General features: G+C 38.4%; 2 protein-coding genes across 3 annotated transcripts in view; one reads left to right on the top strand and one right to left on the bottom strand.

The window, feature by feature from the left end:
- Positions 1–2847, bottom strand: part of LOC117296312 (vacuolar protein sorting-associated protein 13A-like) — a 108315-nt gene extending 105468 nt beyond the window's left edge. For both annotated transcript variants that reach the window (XM_033779160.1, XM_033779161.1), the window contains exon 1: positions 2764–2847. The gene's annotated coding sequence lies outside the window, so the exon portion shown is untranslated. The remainder of the gene's footprint in view (positions 1–2763) is intronic.
- A 505-nt stretch (positions 2848–3352) lies between these two features.
- On the top strand, positions 3353–8010 carry LOC117296967 (meiosis-specific protein MEI4-like). Its single transcript, XM_033780069.1, has 5 exons — positions 3353–3648; positions 4239–4421; positions 5181–5326; positions 5954–6402; positions 7493–8010. The coding sequence occupies exons 2-5, from the start codon at positions 4279–4281 to the stop codon at positions 7892–7894; spliced, it is 1140 nt and encodes a 379-aa protein (XP_033635960.1). The 5' UTR covers positions 3353–3648; positions 4239–4278; the 3' UTR covers positions 7895–8010.
- Positions 8011–15899: the final 7889 nt, after the last annotated feature.

Here is a 15899-nt window from a genome sequence, read left to right as displayed (position 1 = left end):
TTCTGTTGCCGAGGGCCCAATTTCATAGTCAAAGCAAAAACTAGCTGCGCATAACAACAATGCCTTTTAAGCATGCAGCATTCACATGAAATTGTGCCCTGGTATTGGCCTTGGTGCCCCCCCTTCAAAACTCTCCTGATGGAAGTGGCATTTGCAAAATGAATGGCCTTGCTCTCTCACAATAACAAATTTCTAGCCCTAGATTTGTTCCGCTTGGACAGTTTTTACTTTTAATTTTTAATAAAAATAATAGACCCCTCAGCAATCGTTACACTATGTTTGCCAGTTAAACATTGGGATTTATGGAATTAGCAATGGCAGGGCCTTTATGCTTTGTTTTTGAAAAGGCAAGGGCACCAAGGCATTTTTTCCTTGGTTAAAGGCAACCTGAGGAAATCCTAACATACATTGTAGAACTCCAAAGTGCACTGCACGGGCACCAAGGCATGACAAGGGGGCATGGAGGCAATCGCCTTTGTTGCCTCCACGAAGTATCAGGCCTGCAATGGTAACATGAGACAGACTGTGTTGTACAATAGTACATGTAGTTCCCAAGTGATAGTAGTTTCTCAATCAAGATCCAAAGACAGTTAAGGCAGTTCTATTGTTTAAAAGACAATACAGCTTTGAGCTGTTTAAGACCCAGTGGCTATTCTGCCCCCACGTGATAGCCAGTGTGTTGACATGCTACACATGTTCACATGCTTAGGGCCTATTGTTACGCTTTAGCAATCAATACCAATCAAGGGCCTACTCAATGTGAAATCCATTTAAACACAACCATTATGTATCACTTGTACGCAATTTGACCCCTCCCTTAAACAGCGGCTACAGGATAATCTCAATATTTTAACAACAAGTATTACCTTTTATTTGCCAAACAGACATCGTAGATACCGATTTATAACCATTTTACACTTAAAATTTGCATTTGGTAATAAAAAATTCAAGTCAAAAATGCACCTCTCCGCTCAGCTTAATCAGCCGAGAGTCAAAAACGGCTTAAATCTATTATAATGACCCTTTGACGTCAGTGGCGATTTTCCCCTAACTGGGTTTGAACATAGTTCTCCAGCTTTGGCAAACTGAGGGCGCTATTTTCCACATCAAAAAGCCACCGATTCCTTTGATGCGCGGGTTTGTTTGACCTCACGTTTTTCAGAATTTTGGCTTGGAGTGTTTTAGGGAAAAACCATCACGAGACTCGTTATATGTTTTTTTTCTGTTTCCCATTTTTACAAAAATGTAACAAACATATATTTCTGAGCATTCTGTAGCCCCACTTTAACAGTTATTTGAACTAGGTTTATCGCGAATAGCAAAATATCAAGAGATGGTGCTGTTGAACCCACACAAACATGACAAAGGTATAGGCGTTGCATGCGCGAGTCGTAAAAAACTGCATTAGAAACTGCCCCACATTCCTTCCCACAATGCATTGCGTTTCTGAATCGCGATAAACCTTATGTCCAAGAGTAAAAGTATAACTCATTATCATTATATTTTTGGATGGAAACAAAACTCAACTCATGCAATTTGACCCATCACTACAGTACATGTATATCGTCATTTATAAGTAAGGCCATGAGAATGAAAGTTTTAGATTTGCGTCCGGGCATTTTTGAAATGACGTGAGGCTATTTTTCACTATTCATTATTTTGCACACAAAGATGCGCAATCTTCAAATTTCGCAAACTGGAGCTCAATACACAAATTTGCCTAAAATTGCGCAGAATATTTGTGCGCAAATTCGTTGATTGCGCTCGACAGATGAATGACAGCAGATGCGTGTTTTACTGCAGATAAAAACGATCGTGATCGCAATCACGATCGCGGCAGAATGTCTGCCTTGTATACGTGTAGTTTACTGCTAAAGTGCGTAAATAAAACCTTTTACCCTTGTTCAATGATTTGAACTTGAAAATTTGTGATGCACAGTCTTTTTTGTGAAAATAATGAAATTTTGTGAAAATAATGAAATTTTTCGGCGGTAGCTTTCAGAGCATGCGGGCGGTGGACGCAAATCTATCATTTTCATTCTCATGGCCTAATAAAGAAATGTAAAATAAAAAATACACCAAAACAGAGTCAGGGCTAGGATTTGAATGTGGAGTGTCAATTGGTCAGCAGTAGCCAAATATCCCTACAATTTTATAGCCCATCATTAATTGTATTAATAATACAAAATGTTATTATTAATAACATTTTGTTGGCTGCTCGTTTCTGCTTCATGGAGGGGGCTTAATACGATTAAACATATTATAATGTGGACTGGAAGGCCTTTATTAAACCACAGAGTAAGATAAGAACTCTATGATATTTATAAATATAATAATTATAAATAAAATATAACTTGTGTGTTTTAGTTCAGTTAGTTCAGATAGTGATACAATTTCTTGTATCAATCAGCTAAACTGAACGCAAGTCAAATGTGTCTGACCATAGAGCAAGGTCTGACTCTGAGCCTTCGGCATGTCAAGTCGTAGAGCAAGGATCGTGTAGGGTGGTGGATCGATGGTGGTGGTCTTTCTACCTCCATGGTCATGATGGTATAGCATGTATTGTAGGATGTATAGTGCATGTATAGTGGACATGGTCATGATCGTCATGGTGGTGTAATTTGTAAACAATCTGTCCAAAACACCAGACTCACACCCTCAATTCCACGCCCTAAATTGAGCAAATTCTCTACAACTGCATTATTAAAACAAGCAATATATCACTCTAAACTTAGAAATAAAACATATCAGATTTATTCTTACCCCTTACGACATCAGAATAATCCAAAAATGTTCACAAATCGGGAAGAATAGCAGCTGTCAAAATTTTCCAGGGCTGGAGAAATAATTTATTTTCATGAATGACCTCACTACACCTCTCAAAGGTCAATGGATCACTTTACTTTTTACAAGGGGTGTATATGCATTGTCACAATTATATTGTATTTATTTTCTAACTATTAAAACAATTCAAGACTTGAATGTTTAATTTAAAACAGTTATAGTCAAAAATTAAAAAAATAACTTGATAAAACTAAGGTCATTTGGATTTAGAATATAAATACTTTGTAGGGTAGTTGATTTGCTCTTACCTTTTATAAAAATGGCGTTAAGCATCGAGTTGGACGACTTGCTTGGTGGCGCTCTTTAATCTTTCCGTCGACAAACATTTATTTTATTTTATTATTTTGAACACTTAAATGATTGTTTTCGCTTTCAGTTTTTGTTTCATCAAAAATAATGAACTCCACTAGCACTATCAAAAACTTTGGGCACGTTTGCTCCATGCCTTGATGGTTGAAGGGCTATTGCCCTTTTCGAAACCACGGCTCAGCGTTGGATTGCCCCGTGCTCAGGCAGTTAGGCTTCAGACGAGAGGACGGAGCCTGAGGCCGAATCCAAAGTTTAAATTTTAATGTTTCGAAAAGGGCCTAGGTCAAGTTAATAAAGAACGGTTGGTGGCGCTGTGTTAAGTTCCCGGTATTTTTTTCAGAAACTTGAAAATGTTAAGTTTTGGTAAACATCGTAAAGTCTTCAATTCCAGGTCTGTTCGTAACAATGATGATCGTGATAAATGCTTCATTTCTATGAGATTTCACACCTCGTTTCCTTCGTCCACAGTGTTCGCAGGAACACGTCCTTACTGAGGTAAGCAGTCCAAAGGCACTTTACTTTACATGCTTTTATTTTAGAGAGGACGTTTAAACTTTCGACCAATCAAATTCAAACAGACACAAAATGAGCTAGTGAAGTTCTGCAGTCGCGTAAGCTGACAAACGTTACAATTTGTTGGTTGAGGTGCATTTACAAATCAACGAGGCATATAAGACACAGATGATTATGTGCCAGCAAGTAAAATAACAGCTTTTACTTGTTTTTGGTTTTATTTTTATTTTATTTTATTTTAGTATTAATTTTTTAGTAGACAATGAATATCCAGGCCTAATGTAATATTTTAATAATTTATGTCAACATTTCATAAGAATAAGATGAGTAGGCCTACACTTACAGACAGTATTAAATTTAAAACAGAGCCCCAGTTACTGGGTCTGGATTGATATAATGAATTCTAATAAACATTTAGCTAACTTGTTTTTGCTTGTTTTTGTATAACTTAAGTGTATAACTTGCATCACTCACAACTGCCACACTGCAGTTCTCCTAAAGGAACAGTAATGTAACCCCCCCCCCCCCCTCATAATGTTCTGCACCCCCCTTTCTTATTTTTCTTCCCTCAGGTGAAGGTGCTAACTGGTTGGAGAACAGAGCTATTTTATCATGGCTGACCAACCTTCGCCGTCAGCAGCAGCTGTGCATAGAATCTCTAGACTGAAGGTGGCTGTTGCATGCACCGTCATCCGTACTAAGCCAAGTCACTTGACGGCCAAACAGTTTGCAGAGAGCTTGGGGCAGAAGGAAAGGTCAGGGTTTTATCAAGAAGGATATCTGGCTAAGTGCAAATTCACTTTATTTATGAGACAAAAACATTTTAGTATAATTTTGAATTTTTTTAATAATAGTTGACACAAGACAATACAACAGTTCTTCTTGCAAAACACTTTTTTTATGTTCATGACATGTATACTAAATATCATACAGCATCTTGATGGGCTTTATAATCTACAGAACACTTTGAGACAAACCTTTTTTTCGTCTTAATGTGCTGTCGTCCAAAAACCTGGGCCAAATTTCAAAGAGCTGCTTAAGCGGACAATTTCTGAGCAGAGAAATGAGCAGGATACCAGGTACAATTGTATATATGTGTCAGAATAGTTTGGCTGGTAATTTGTTAGGCATAGTTTCGTTGTGCTATGCGATTGTTTGTGCTTTAAAGGCAGTGGACACTATTGGTAATTACTCAAAATAATTATTAGCATAAAACCTGACTTCCTAACAAAAGGGGAGAGGTTGATTGATAGTATAAAACATTATGAGAAATGGCTCCCTCTGAAGTGCCATAGAAATAATTTTCCACGAATTTGATTTCGAGACCTCAGATTTTCACAGGTTTGTTATTTCATGCATATGTTGGAATACACCAAGTGAGAAGACTGGTCTTTAACAATTACCAATAGTGTCCACTGTCTTAAAAAGCAGCTCTTGACTTAATGAATTGTTGATGCAATTCACCCACTACCGTAAATGTCTCTCTCATTTATTAATTTTGTTCCCTTTCTCAGGAAGACACAATCTGATTGGAAGAGCAGAGCAACGGAACTGGAGGCAGAGCTACTGAGGACAAGACAGCAGTTAGCCATGACGAGGCTGAGGGAGGAAGGACACTTCCAAGAACAGCATTCCATGGACTGGGACGCTGATGAGATTGGTAATATTTAGTGAAAATGTTTCAATTTTTCACTAATATCTAATGATGAAAACAAAGGGTCTACTTACTGTCTACTTAGATTTTGATGTTTTTATTGTGAAAATTGTCAACTGCAATTTGACCTTTTGAGCGACATCTATGGAAAGCTACTTATGCAAATGATGAGAAAACGAAATATTTCATTATGAGTGAAAAGTTTTAAAGGTACTTCATTGCAAATCTGTTATGGGTCATTCCACCAAGTTGAGAAACAGTGTTTGATTTTTGTGCAATATTTGTACATAAAAAAATATCAAAAGAAATCAGTTATTTGACTCAATTATCACATGTAACATTCTCCTTTGAGTGAAAATGTTTGATGAAGTATGAATTTGTTTTAATGCATTTTAATGGAAATGTTTATGAAAAATGTGTGATTTGGATGTAGCACATTTGAGATTTGAATAAATTTGAGGTATAGGAAACTTGTTTGTTGTCTGGCAAAATAAACAATCCAGCTACAAATCAATCACTTGTGCTGTACATACACCTCAGGGCTCATATGTTTCTTATTTATTTTAATGATATCTGTAATTAATGATATCTGTAAAAGATTCATCAATGTCTTATTTATTTCCTTGTCTCAAGATACCTCTCAAGATCCCGAACTCATCCCGATTACCTCCTCAGCCTGCCCTGACAGAATCACCTTCCCAACCCCTCCGTCCTCCATGCCAACAGAGCCTCCGCCCAAACCCTCCCTCCATGACCACATCAGGGCCAACTCCCAATTCATCCATGCCATGACGAGACTTCACTCATTACCAGACTCCGCCCGACTCGCACATCGAGACGTCTCCCTCACTCTGAGGGATTCATTCTCGAGCGGCGTTAAACATCTCCTTGGATATCTCGGCAGTCGTTTGGATTCTAACGATGCGTTGCCATGGAAACTGCTGCAGGATGCAATTAGAGGGATTGTGAGGACGCTGGATTGTTGCAGGATGATGGAGGCTAGACGGGAACTGATCAAGGATGGGGAGAGGCTGGCGCAGGAGGTGCTGAGATTAATCATGTATGATGATCATTTGAATAAGGTGAGTAGTGTTTGGTTTAAAGGCACTTGACACCTTTGGTAATAGACCGATCCAGTAGGCTCCGCCCACGACACACGTGTGAGCAAGAACACGTGGGGCTCTCCAATGCCTTTCTGCACAACTCTGATGCGCGCACCAAGCATACGCGCACACATGTCGGACCTTAGTGTCGGACCTTCGTTGCGTTGTGATTGGTCAATACGCAATAGGGCGGAGATTAATGGATCGGTCTATTGTCAAAGACCAGTATTCTCAATTGGTGTATTCCAACATATGCATTAAATAACATATCTGTGAACATTTTTACTCAATTGGTCATTGAAGTTGCACGAAAACAATAATAGAAAAAACACCCATGTTACACAAATTTGTGTGCTTTCACATGCCTAATAAAGGGCTTCAGGCCTGAACTCTTTTTTTTTACATTTGAGTAAGAAGTTACCTCTTTCTCAAAAACTACGTTACTTTACAGGGAGCCGTTTCTCACAATGTTTTATACTATCATCAGCTCCCCCTTACTCGTTACAAAATAAGTATCTATGCTCACAATTATTTTTAGTATTTACAAATGGTGTTCAATGTCTTTAAGTTCAAAATGCAGTTTTATGATGCATTAATTTTCCAATAGATTCTAAAAAGTCTCTTACCTCACTTTACGATGAAAATTTTCATTTTATCTTAAATTACTCTTTCATAGCAAAATTTGAAAAATTACGGCATAGGACATAAAAAACAAAACTGTTCTGTACTAATTAAAAAGAGGAAATTTTCGCACCAATTTGGCTTTTGGTTGAAAATTGATCAAAATTTAGGAATAAAATGAAAATTCTCTGTTCATAAATGTACAAGTTACATTCCATATATTTTAGGCTGAAAATCATCAAAAGTTTTTGGATTTTTTAGTTTTGTGCTTAGTTTTAACCTGAGGTTAATGACTTGCATTTGTTCTTCAAATTCGTGGATTACAAAACTGCATTTGACCTTGGAGCCAAATTTCAACATGAAAGATTCCTGATAGCAAAGTTCACTGCTGTATTTAAAAAGAATTTGTGCATTTGTTTTTTATTTGGTTTTATATCTCTTTCAACAGTGTTTCAGGAAGCAGCAGCTTTGCTCACTACTTGTCAGCCTGTCATCATCCCAAGAACTCATTCCTGTAATTTTGAATTCCGCCATCACCCACATCGAAACTGTAGCCCTCATGTTACGCCAGTCCCTCTCACATGGAAGCTTCGAACCACTCCTCTCTGAGAATAGCTCCTACCTACTGTCAGTGATGGAAGATGTTCTGCTGTCTCCACGGACTGGTTCATCCACATGCAAGGGGGTGGACGGATTGAGGAGGGGCAAAATAGCTGGATGGATAGAGAGACTTGAAGAAAGTTTGTTGCATATCTCGGAGGATTTCCCGCTATTTGCTCAACATGTGTGGAAGGTCGTCAGTATTCTAGAGTGGATCAGAACTTTACAAACTGAAATTGAAATTCAATAAAGGACATGAGATTGAGCTGTTACTCATATTGTAGACATGCATCTTTTAAAGCCATTGGACACTTTCGGTAAACAGTATTGTCCAAAGGCCCACACTTCGTGTATCACAACTTATATATAAAATAACAAACCTGTGAAAATTTTGGCTCAATCGGACATCGAAGTTGGGAGAAAATATCGGGAAAAACCCACCCTTGTTTCCGCACGTTTTGCCTTGTCATGACATGTGTTTAAAATAAATCCGTAATTCTCGCTATCGAGAATTGATAATTGTTTTAATGTTTTCTTAAAAAGTAAAGCATTTCATGGAATTATATTTCAGGAGAAGTCTTTCACCATTACCTTCTGTAAACCCTGTAAGTTATTTGTAAATCTGTGAACTTTTTGTTTTGTTTTCTGTACCGAAAGTGTCCAATGTCTTTAAACTGTACTCTTTGGAGGGGACAGGAATCAGGGAGGGGGATTTTAGGGGGTGGAGATTTGAAAAGGGGGGAGATAGAATCTTGGTAGAGTCTTTTATTGCCCTGTTGCCCTAGTCTTACCTCTCTGCCTTGAGTCATATTCATATGGTGAAAAACCATTACTTTTATGTAAGCATTCATGAAGGAATGAGTTGTCTATGGATTGGGTCCTTTTTTCGAGCTATACAAAGCGTTTGTTGTAAAAGTAATATTTAGTGATCAACAACACTATCCCTTTGCATGTGTGTGGTCTTCGTATTTTCTTTGTGAATGAACTAACATGCTCTGGCTTTTTGTGGATCAAGTTTGTTGACTCAACATCTTGGTTGACTATTAACCAAGTAAAAGGAAAACCACATAAATTCGAGCCATTTATTGATTTCGTAACAAAAGCTTTTATAGGTCGAAGCCAGCGAACCAAGGGCAGTGTGTCCCTTTAATGTTAATATATAATGTCAACACTATGTCAGATTTTTGGCCCCAAACATTAAAAAATTGATTTTTTTGAGTGAATGGTATTTCAAAGAGTATCAACTTGCTCTATTAACAAAAAAAGTTTAACTTTTTCTTTTAATGGTCAGGAACCATGATTTTTTTTTAACGTTTCTTATAAAACACATAAGAATTGGTCACGTGATATTGTCGAGATCCCGACAGAAACTAATTTTGAGCACTTTATTTCACTGCTACTAATAATTGGCGGACGTTTTCGAGCAATGGCTCAAATGAAAGCTTGTAACTTTCTTGACCCCCATCAAAACACCTATTGAATTTTAAATCAAAATTTTTGGGTCAAATCGGCCAAAAATCTGACATAGCATCTTTAATGGCATGATTGTCCCGTCCCTTCAGTTTACTGTCTGAGTTACCCTAAGTAATGATAATGAAAAAAAAAATTCTGTAGTAAATCATACATTGCGTAAAGGACTTGCCACTTAAAAAAATTGTTTTAATTAAAGGACTCGGTATAATATGCTTGGTAATCACTCCTAAAATTAATGAAAATAAAAACATTTGGTTAGAAGTCAACATCAGTGTTTGAAAGTACCGAGCATTTTTGAGAATCATTTCACTTTGAAGCAATGCGGTTCGAAAAAAATAGGGCAAAAGTTTGAATCTGATAAGTGTTTGTGTATTCCTATTATTAGTGTAGGGATAATTCTCCTGTTTGGACATTTTTGCACCGGATTTTTTTTTTACGATATCTAAAAAACGGAACCACCTTCCGAAACGAAGTTTTCACAAGTTTTTGTTTTGTTTCATTTTGTATACATTTACAATTGACATTGATATAGGATTAAAGGGAAGGTACACGTTTGGTAATTTCTCAAAACAAATATTAACTTAAAAACTGACTTGGTAACCAGTTATGGAGAGCTGATGACAGTATAAAACATTGTGGGAAACGACTCCCTCTGAAGTAATGTAGTTTTTGAGAAAGAGGTGATTTCTCCCTAAAATAATAAAAGACTTCTAGCTAGAAGTCTTTTATTTCTATCTGAAAGCACACAAATTCGTCCAACAAGGGTGTTTTTCGTTCATCATTTTCTTCCAACTCCGATGACAAATTGTTTTAAAATTTTCACATGTTTTTTATTTTATGCATATGTTGAGATACATTAAGTGAGAACACTGGTCTTTGACAATTACCAACAGTGTACCTTCCCTTTAACCCTCGAACAAGTCACCACAGTTAGAGCTCTCACTGACCAATTATTTTGGTTTTTCATCTGCCACATCTGGGGGAAAAAAACCACTGGACCTGCTATTTCAGTGTATCCTGTACTGGGGCATCTGTCAACACCTCGAAGTGGAATCGCATACTTTGGCGCCCAGTTTAGCCTGGGGTTGGGAAAATAAAGCTAGTTAGTCCATAAGTGCATGTCTTGGAGGTTGCTGTCACTATACAGTTTTTGTATGGTAAAAACAAAAAAATATTTCTGAACTAAATCTATATTATAAAAGCGCTTAAATCGCATGGGCACCGCCATGTTGTTTTCACGTTAAGTGGTGCCCGTACCCTGCTAAAATGATGCGTCCTGGGGTCAATTTCGGGGTACCCGTGGGTTGGGGATATGCGTTGTTTGTGACGTCACAGTCAAAGCGCGAGCGTGTATAACTTTGTGATTGAGTGCAGGCGTCCTCTGTGATGTCACAGTCACAGCGCGACCGTCCAGTAACTTCGCGCGCACATACAGTAAAGAACAATGCATGGGATCGAGCTAGGCACGGCGACAGGACGAAGGCTGGTGGGGGTTATTAGAGCACGTTGTGGATGGGACAGGGAGGAGGAAGGGGCACGCAGTGTGGTACGTCTGTTGGAAGGGGCGGGGAACGGCAAAAAAATAAGGGAATATATAAAAGGGCTGGGAAAAATAATAATGCAAGGAGAAAAAGAAAAAGGGACTAATGATGACATTAGACAGGGAAAAATAAACTGGACAGAGAAAAATACACGAAACGGAGAACCACCTGGGCCGGGGAAAAAGTGCACAGAACAATTCACGGGCGGGATGTAGGGAAGGAAGAACGGGTTAGATTTAGGATGGGTACAAGAGAAAGGGGCACAAAGTGGTACGTCTGTGTAATGGGGGACGGGCGGGGGAACGGCAAAAATAAAATGACGGGGAAAATTAACAGGGCTGGGGTAGGGATTGAAAAAATGAAAAGGGACTATCATGATATGGGCCATGGAACAGGAAAATATTAAACCACACTGAATCAAGCCCATAAAACGGGAAAGAACCACAAACGGGACCCGCGCGAAACTGGAAAATATGAGTTACGGGCAAACAGTTACAAGCAAAGAACAATGCCAATGCACGAGGCGTGGTGCTAGATATGGGACGGGATAGGGAAGGGGCACACAGTTGGACAGGGAATTGGGGGAAAATGAACGGGGCTGGTGAGGGGAAAAAAAAGAAAGGGGACTTGAAAACGATACAGGACAGGAAAATAATCAACTGAACGGGAACAAAATAAATGAAACGGGATATAAACCGGACTGGGAAAGAACCACTATCGGAACCCGCTGGAAACTGGAAAACACTGGATGGGATTGACAAATAATTGCCGAAACGGAAAAAAAAGATGGACAAGGGTTAGTGTACGATTTCACAAAGTACTAAGGTTCGTCTTAACTTTGGATGGGTGGTTTGCCACAGTGATTTGTATTGTGACCCTGCCCAGCCACTTTAACCCTGCCCTGTACACAACGCTACACGTGCAGCATTTTATACGTAGAGTTTTCTAGCGGGGTTGCCGCGCTTCGCGCGGCATCCCGCTAGTTATTATTATTATGCGCAAAACCCCATAGTGACTGAGCCACGATTGCACGTTCAAAAACTATACGGGCGCTTTCCATGCAGGGATAAAACAAACGAACGGTACGCTTTGCCTTTAACAAAGAGGATAAACAAAAGAAAGAAAGAAGAACAAAGGGGGAAATAAACAAGACAATATGTTTGTGGATTTTTTTTTAAACAATAAAGCCACATGTATCACTACACAATAAAATGCAAAGTATTCACAAAAGAAAACGCACAATGTGTAATTCCAAGAAATGGGTTGAAAGAAACGAAAACACATACAACAATCGTCTTCTCTGTAGGTTGTGCATGTTTTCAGTAAATTCTGTTCATTTTGGTTCAAGATCATTTTAATTAGCTATTGGGAGAAGTTCTCTAGAGAAATTTGGGCTGTCCAAAGTGCTGTCAAAGGCTATAGGGAACGGCATTCAAGACGGGGGCAAACAATTTACACCCAAGTCGTATGACCTGAACTTCCGGACGTACCGGAAGATCGAAGTTTGCACTAGTTTGTCTTCTGCAAAAAACAAAAACCGCCCCACTTTTTCAGCCAAGGCACTACAAGTCAGAAAATGGAATAAGCCCTTAAAAATGGTTTATTGATAAGTGGTTTGAACCACAATTCCCCTTACGTCACCATCAGGATAATCTGCACACAAGTGATATTTCTTCAGACATTTTGTTTTGTTTTGCCGAAGAATGTTCAAATTTTCACAGGTTTGTTATTTTGTGCGTTGAGATGCACCAAGTGAGAAGACTGGTCTTTGACAATTATTACCAAAGGTGTCAAGTGTCTTTATGCTACTCTCACACTTGGGAGAATATGCTGGCGAATGTGCTTACGAACGGAAATATTTAACAATCGCTCAAACTTCGCAACATTCGCCACAAATTCACTACGTTCACAAGTCATTCTCCACCTCCTTACGAAGATCGGTCACTATATTCTGCTCTCACACGGCGAATATGCTGGCGAATATGCTATCGGAAGGAAATATTTGACAATCGCTAAAACTTCGCAACATTCGTCGTGTCTTCGTAAGCGTTGGTAACAAATTCGGAAAGTTCACAAATTATTCCCCATCCCCTCCTTACGAAGATCGCTCAATTTACAAACCGGTTTGTAAATTTCAGCGAATGTTGCGAAGACGGTCATTCGGCGTGCCTTTCGTAAGCATTGGTAATGTTGGTAAAGCGTGCGTAAGCGTTTGCAACGTTCGTAAAGGCATTGGCAAGCGTTGGTAAGCATTCGTAAGATATTGGTAAGGAGAGGGCCGACCGAGGACGATCGAGGGGTGAGACCGAGATGAAAATATTCACTATCCAACCGACATTTTGGACGAAATCAACGCGAAATTCAAATATTCGTGTTCGCAAGAACATTCGCCAGTCTGTGAGAGGGGCAATACGAAGCGCTTCCGTACATTCAGCGAATGTTGTGAAGACGGTAATTCGCCATCGATTTGCGTAAGCATTTGGTAAGCCATTGGTAAGCCATTGGTAAGCCATTGGTACTGTTGGTAAAGCGTGCGTATTATGCGTATAATATAAGATATTGGTAGAAAAAACACCCTTGTCACACGAAGTTGTGTGCGTTTAGATGGTTGATTTCGAGACCTCAAATTCTAAATCTGAGGTCTCGAAATCAAATTCGTGGAAAATAACTTCTTTCTCGAAAACTATGGCTCTTTAGAGGGAGCCGTTTCTCACCATGTTTTTAATATACTATCAACCTCTCCCATTTACTCATACCAAGTAAGGTTTTATGCTAATAATTATGTTGAGTAATTACCAATAGTGTCCACTGCCTTTAAGTAGTTTCGGCTGGAACACATCTTTTTTCTTTCATGGGTCATAACTACTTTTTGTTGGGGGGGGGGGGGCTTTGCATCATTGTCTGTAAACAACAAAGATTGTGCTCAGTGTCAAATGTGAAATTGCACACAAAATTATACAGCTCGGTTTTTTGTTGTTTTAATTTTAAACAAGTTCCCTTGTATTTTCATTATGGGTATTTTCTTAATCGAAAATAATTTTACCACAGGACGAAAAGGCTAAGACACTGGTTCAAATTTGACGTGAAGTTTATTTATACACAGTCCAATAGCTCTTTACTTCATAAATATTTATCATCGCAATATAATAATTACACTATCCATACTTGTTTTAAATTCATAGAATCTGACGTTATAATTTGTACACCATTAATTACGTTCATAGATAAATTCTCCACAATATTTACATCTGTACATGGCAATAATTGACAACACTGATCGAAAGGAGAATTCTGTTTTCACTTCGAGGCACGAAACAAAACATCATTCCAACTCATTGATTGTTCCTTTGATGATTTAAGCGAATAGTTTGGAACACAGCCATGTAATGGCAGGAGAAAGGTATTAACCCAGATTGAAGTTCCAGTTTGAACCCGGTTCAACTGGTGATAACTGGTCCCAACTGGTCCAGTTGAACTGGGAATTGGTAACTGGTTTGAACTGGTTCCTGTTGACGCCACACCACAATAATTACCAGGTGGCAAATATACTTCCTTCGACTGGTTTAAACTGGTTTTCAGTTGATTGTTCAACTGGTTTCAACTTTAACTTTTAACTTTCACCTGCAGAAGCGCACTTAAAAAACAAGTGGTGGCAGCCATTTTGAAATAAATTTGTTTGGTACTCTAATTAATTACAGCCCATTTACATTAGCGGATTATCTTTCTTATGACATGCCAATAATTTCTACGATTGTGGCATCAAAAGCAGCATAAGTACTCCAAATATTTCCCGGTCCGTCTGCTCCATCCACCAAACAATCCCTGTATGTAGGCCCTAACCATTTGATTTCCTTACATTGAATAACAGAGCTTTTAAAACAAAATAGTTGATATGCTTCCTTTTGCAGCCTTTGAATAATTATTTGTTTCGATTCGATTCAAAATGATCTAGGAAAAAACTGATAACTTATAACCTGTAACTTATTACAAATGTCACATCTCTCCGTTATTGGAAACCTTGCGTTTGATCACATAATTGTTTACGGTAGTGAACTCGGTCCCGTATTCAACACTTATTGTGTGCACTGTCTCCTCTTGGAAAATACACACCTTGTGTTAAATATTTTGAAATAGCGTTATCTGACAAAATTAGTTCAAAGATAATATATCAATTCTTGAAACATGTTTTCCTCACGAACATCGTGCCATTGTCTTTAAATTTGATACCGATCCTAATCCTCTTGAGAACTACATCAATCTTTGTGAAAAAGAGTCAACGTTGAGGATAAAGCATTTAGAAAACCTAAAAAATAAGGTCAATATTTAATGTTTAAAAAGATCTAAGCTTTATTTAACCACTTAAAATATATCATCGATTTACAGCACAATATTTCTTTGTTATAGTAACCCAAAAGTATACATCAATTTAAACAAAAACAGTTGCACTGGTTGGTCCAGAGCACCCTCAAGTGCCCTCCTGCAAAACTAAATGAGTTATGACAAGCCAAGTGCATCAACAATTAACTTAGGCCAACTTAGTTTTATAGAAATGTGTTTGAATCTCCATGGAGTTAATAATGGAATGTAAAGTAATTTTTGTTGTATTATTCAGGCAATGTTGTTCATACAAATTGTTTGTCAAACGACTTGCTTTTTTTTTTTTTACAAAAAGAAATTAGTTTAAAATCCTGTTTTCGTTTCGCTACTAAAAGACATTCAAAATGGTCAACGAAGTGAGTGGCTCTACGATTATTACGATTTACCTTATGCACTGACGGCATCAAACTGTTATCTTAGAGGTAAATACTACGTACGTGCGGCGGACAGGATGTGCCAATGCAATGCGCAACCTTCTAGCCGAGGGCGCCCTACTCACTTTTGACGTCATGGTGAGCGTGAAAGCGCGTCCGCTCTGCCTAAAAATGTGCACTTCAGAAAATGTATGAAACGGTAAAATTTGCATCACCTTGCAACAATATTATAATATGGTAAAACGGCGACTAAAACATTAAAAACGAGCAACCATACGATCGAGCGGCACACATGGTAAGCCAACGTGCAATCGTCATTTTGAACTCCAGCTGAGGGCGCCCTACTCAAATGACGTAATGTGCAGAAGGCACTCCCGACAAAAACACAGCACGGGACATCTTAATTTGAGTGTGCAAAAAAAACAGAATCAAATATTATTCCAGAAACTATTAAATATTTCAGACGTTTCAGGGTATTTTTTAAAGGCCT

Source organism: Asterias rubens, chromosome 11, assembly GCF_902459465.1.
Source record: "Asterias rubens chromosome 11, eAstRub1.3, whole genome shotgun sequence".
In the NCBI taxonomy this organism is placed as follows: Eukaryota; Metazoa; Echinodermata; class Asteroidea; order Forcipulatida; family Asteriidae; genus Asterias; species Asterias rubens.
Note: the sequence above shows the minus strand (reverse complement) of the source record. Positions and strands in the feature narration are given on the sequence as shown.